Raw genomic sequence first — 5000 nt, 5'->3', positions numbered from 1 at the left:
ATATGTGACTTTATCTTGATTGTTGTAGATAGCTGCCTCCACATTCTCATAAGACTGCGTCTCGTCTGTCAAACATGAACAATATTGTTTAAACTCTAAAACACTCATTTTAGTGGTTTATGAGTGATACAAGACGTTTTGACATTCTCTTTACAAACAAATGATTGATGGCATTTTACCCTTCATATTAATGTCATCGCTCTGGATATGCCCCTGCGTACCCTTCCCAGAGTGACTGTGACAGCAACACAAGTGGAGACACATTCAAAAACATCTATCTTTTGTCACAGAATAAGAGAGGTGAATGATTATATGAAAGAGAAATGCATCACCCAAACTCACGTCGCTAAGTGTCCATTTGTGTGTGTCCTCTGCACCGCACATGCTGAAAGGAAATGTGTGAAAGCGATTCTTGAGATCTTATTCTATTAAAGGGATAGCTCACCCAAAAAAGAAAATTCTGCCATCATGTATTCACCCTCACGTTGTTCCAAACCCATTTGACTTAGTGAATGGTGACTGAGGCAAACTTTCTGCCTAACATCTACTTTTGTGTTCCATGGAGGAAAGTCATACAGGTTTGGAACAACACAAGGGTGAATACATGATGACATCATTTTTTTTTTTTTTTTGCCAAACTCTCCCTTTAATGAAATTCATATAATGTTTATTTAAGTAAATCGTATACTTTATTTGAAAATGTAATTCCACAGAATGGTTGCTTTGTTTTTTTTATACTATTATTCCTTATTAGACTAATTGGGCGTTTGTTCACACTCACACTTCCTGCGTCGTTGTGTTTTGCAGACAAAGGCGAACAGAACAACTCCAATGATGAAGGCTGATGCAGGAATTGTGTAGAGCAACCAATCAGGGCGAGACCCTAAACACAACACACACCCGCAAAATTAACAACTTTCGTCAGAGTCATTATGACACACACACACACACACACACACACACACACACACACATATGTTGTGTTTCCATGTTTTATGGGGACTTTCCATAGACATAATGGTTTTTATACTGTACAAACTTTATATTCTATCCCCTAAACCTAACCCTACCCCTAAACCTAACCCTCACAGAAACTTTTCTGCATTTTTACATTTTCAAAAAACATAATTTAGTATGATTTATAAGCTGTTTTCCTCATGGGGACCGACAAAATGTCCCCACAAGGTCAAAAAATTCAGGTTTTACTATCCTTATGGGGACATTTGGTCCCCACAAAGTGATAAATACACGCTCACACATACACACACACACACACACACACACACACACACACACACACACACACACACACACATTCAGTACCTCTCCCATGTGAGTGGTTTTTGACTGGCCTAGATGGGGGATAAGGTTTGCTGTTGTATACACCTGCAAAAGAGAGTGTGATTGCTGTGATTAAAAGATGTCCTTGTTTAGAGCACAAATGTCACCTGTCATGCTGAGCTATTAATATAAACACACTCGACACTGCTCAAATAACATAATCAGACTTAATGTACACTTTACTGCAAACTATTCATTGAACAAAGACTATTATATTCTTCAAGAAATACATCCAGCGGCACTGTTGCACAAGTAAAGCGGCGTGAATTCTGTGATTTGAACTTTTGAGTTCAAATGTATTTTGAGCTAGACTCATGTTCAGGGTTCAGCACAAGTTAAGCTCAATCAACTGCATTTGTGGCCTAATGTTGATTACCACAAAAATGTATTTCTACATGTCCCTCCTTTTCTTTAAAAATCTGGGTTCCAGTGAGTCTTTTACAATGGAAGTGAATGGGGCCAATTGTTTATTGTTAAAATAGTCACTGATTCAAAAGTATAGAGCCAAGAGTAAGTGCCTCACTGTAACCTACTGTCTTTTTTTTTAAACAAACAAAATATTTATGTCTTCAGAAAATGTATGCAAGGTGTGGGTGAGAAACAGATCAATAATTAAGGTCCTTTTTTTTACTATAAATCTCCACTTTCACACGCTTTTGTTTTGGCGATTCGTATATCATCACTTACTGAGCAGGGAGGACAATTTATAGTAAAAAAGGACTTAAATATTGATCTGTTTCTCACCCACACCTATCATATGACTTCTGATGACATGGATTAAACCACTGGAGTCATATGGATTACTTTTAAGCTGCCTTTATGTGCTTTTGGAGCTTCATAGTTCTGGTCACCATTCACTTGCATTATATGGACCTACAGAGCTGAGATATTCTTCTAAAAATCTTAATTTGTGTTTAGCAGATGAAAAAAAGTCACACACATGATGGCATGAACTATCCCTTTAAGTGTCTTAATTTACCAGACTCAAATTAAGTGTCTCTTCTTTATATATGCTTACATTTTATTAAAGAAAATATAATTTTAATGACAATGAAATGACCAGATATCTGAATGACTTTATGTCTGGGAGTCAGCAATTCATGTGTATCAAAAAGTGTTTTCTAATACGGATGGCAACTGTTTCATGTAAATATGCAATCTTAAGTGTATCATAAGGTTTAATTTCTTTTGAGAGAAAAAAGTCCAGCAGAATAATTTTCATTGACTCATAGTAGAATTAGATTTGCTTCATTAACGAGACACTCTTTCACACTTACAAACTTAACCACACACACACACACACACACACACACACACACACACACACACACACACACACACACACACACACACAAATATGTAGATCCCAAGGGTGGGACTGGCAGTAGTTTTTGAAGCTTTCACACCTGCTGCCCTTTACCACTAATAACACACATGTAACTACTTTGTTCTCTTCTCTGTAAACTGATGCCTTCAGAGAAACTATAAAACAAGTATCAGAATGCATCAAAATACAGAACATCACTATCAAGCATAAAAACATCATTTCAGTGTTTTATTAACAGTGGTGTGCATTGCAAGGACCACTCAATTTTTCTTTCTTTACAAACTATTTGTAATTGTCGTCACTATGAATAGCATCACTTTGCCAATGTCCCCCTCTCACTTTACCTTGATCAGTGGTCTCTGTTGTTGTATTCATCCTGAATCACCAGAGGAAAGGTCTTGATGCACACACACAGATGAGTGAATGATGACTGACAGTAAAAGACGAGAGGAGGTGAACAACAGATGTGCGGAAGAGACAGAAGGAGAGAGAAAAACATCAAATGTAAAAAGGAGAAGTGAAAGAGTAAACAGTCGAAACAATCTCTCTCACAAGCACACAAAACACGTTTTTTCCCGGCAAAAACATAATATATTTTGTATTATGCATCATATGCATTTAGATTGATATACATATATAGATAGATAGATAGATAGATAGATAGATAGATAGATAGATAGATAGATAGATAGATATACATATATAGATAGATAGATAGATAGATATACATAGATAGATAGATAGATAGATAGATAGATAGATAGATAGATAGATAGATAGATAGATAGATAGATAGACATATATAGATAGATAGATAGTGTCATGAATTCACGGATTCCTGAAAGTAGTCTTCAGCGGTTTATTACGGGATATTGTCAAGAACAGAGAACAGTGTCACTCATGTATTTGTCAACCACATTACAACTTTTCAACTGCCGTAAAACAAGCAGAGCTAAAGAATACAAAAGCCAGTAGCGCCTCCTAGTGGAGCTTACTGCCATAAACATTTAAATCACATCACATCTCCCCTCTTAAGTAAATTCCAATTAGCAGTATTACATTTCTATTAATTTTGTTTTAACAACCAATTAAGCCTTTATACCAAATATTGTAAGTACCTTCATCATAGCTGTATATCAATATATTCAGATCAGCAAAGTCTTGAACAAAATACTTTTTTTTTTTTAGCAATTTAACTGTCACTGTAACTTCCATAATAATATAAGAACAAGAAGTCAGTACTGTAACACACTACACGACCAGAAAAGGACATTTCCATCTTAAACATAGTCCTTAAACCTGGCGGGTGGTCTAATAGCTCTCCCAGCTAAGGTTCTCTTTGGAGAGGCGCCCGAATTCGGGGAAATAGTTGGAACACAGGACACAGGTGAACTAGCAGTGAAAGGGATGTCTGTGTCACCTTGGGTGGCAAAGTCACAGTCATTATTAGTCTCTTGTCCAGCACTTTGAGATACTGGCTCAGGCACTTCTTGCAAATGCCTCCTGTTCCTACGGGCAACAGTCCCTTGGTCGGTTTGAATTAGATAGGACCTGGGCTCTTGAGCTTTTGCGATAACTTTTGCTGGGGTTTTCCAGCCCTTCTCCCCATCCAATTTGACATTAACCCTCTGGCCAAGCTGCAGTGTAGGCAGAGGTCGGGTTGAGTGGCGCTTGTTGTAGAAGTAGCGGTAGGCTGCTTTGGATTGTTGGTCCTTAGATCTTACCGCCTGATGGTCAACTGCAGTCGGGCTCAGCTGCTGTGGCAACACAGGAACTGTGGTTCTGATTTCTCGTCCGATCATCAGTTGAACTGGGCTCTGGCCTTTTGCGGTGATAGTTGTGGCTCTGTAACTCAGCAAGGCTAGTTGTGGATCCGGTTGTCGAAGGATTCTCTTTGCAATGGCTACACTCCTCTCAGCAGCTCCATTCGCTTGAGGGTAGTGAGGGCTTGACGTTGTGTGCTCAAAGTTGTAGTCCTCACTGAATTGGCGAAACTCTGCTGAAGCGAACTGAGGGCCATTATCTGTAACTAGCTCAAACGGGATCCCCCACCTGGCGAACATGCATTTCAGGCGAGTGATGACTTGATTGCTGCTTGTGGAAGGTAAATGAGAAATCTCAATGTAGCGTGAGTAATAGTCTGTAGCTACCAAATACTGTTTACCTTCAAGCTCAAATAAATCAGCGGCTATCTTCTGCTAAGCTCCTAATGGCGGTGGTGTGGTGATCCGTGGCTCTTTTCTTTGAGTTGGTTTATTCTTGATGCAAAACTCACATGCTTTTATAAGCTCAGCAATGTCTCTCCCGACACCTGGCCACCACACTGAAATGT

At 38.6% G+C, this 5000-nt stretch overlaps 1 protein-coding gene across 1 annotated transcript in view; it reads right to left on the bottom strand.

The window, feature by feature from the left end:
• Positions 1-3121, bottom strand: part of LOC127647624 (uncharacterized) — an 8940-nt gene extending 5819 nt beyond the window's left edge. Inside the window, exons 1-6 of the mRNA XM_052131985.1 lie at positions 3013-3121; positions 1324-1386; positions 782-883; positions 343-385; positions 180-235; positions 1-65 (exon numbers count right to left, since the gene is read on the bottom strand). The exon at positions 1-65 is cut by the window's left edge and continues 19 nt beyond it. Coding sequence (XP_051987945.1) covers positions 1-65; positions 180-235; positions 343-385; positions 782-883; positions 1324-1386; positions 3013-3043 — 360 coding nt within the window. The 5' untranslated portion in view covers positions 3044-3121. The remainder of the gene's footprint in view (positions 66-179; positions 236-342; positions 386-781; positions 884-1323; positions 1387-3012) is intronic.
• Between the last annotated feature and the right edge of the window lie 1879 nt (positions 3122-5000).

Source organism: Xyrauchen texanus, chromosome 8 (assembly GCF_025860055.1).
Source record: "Xyrauchen texanus isolate HMW12.3.18 chromosome 8, RBS_HiC_50CHRs, whole genome shotgun sequence".
In the NCBI taxonomy this organism is placed as follows: Eukaryota; Metazoa; Chordata; class Actinopteri; order Cypriniformes; family Catostomidae; genus Xyrauchen; species Xyrauchen texanus.
The sequence above is the reverse complement of the archived record's forward strand: the minus strand, read 5'-3'. Positions and strand labels throughout refer to the sequence as shown.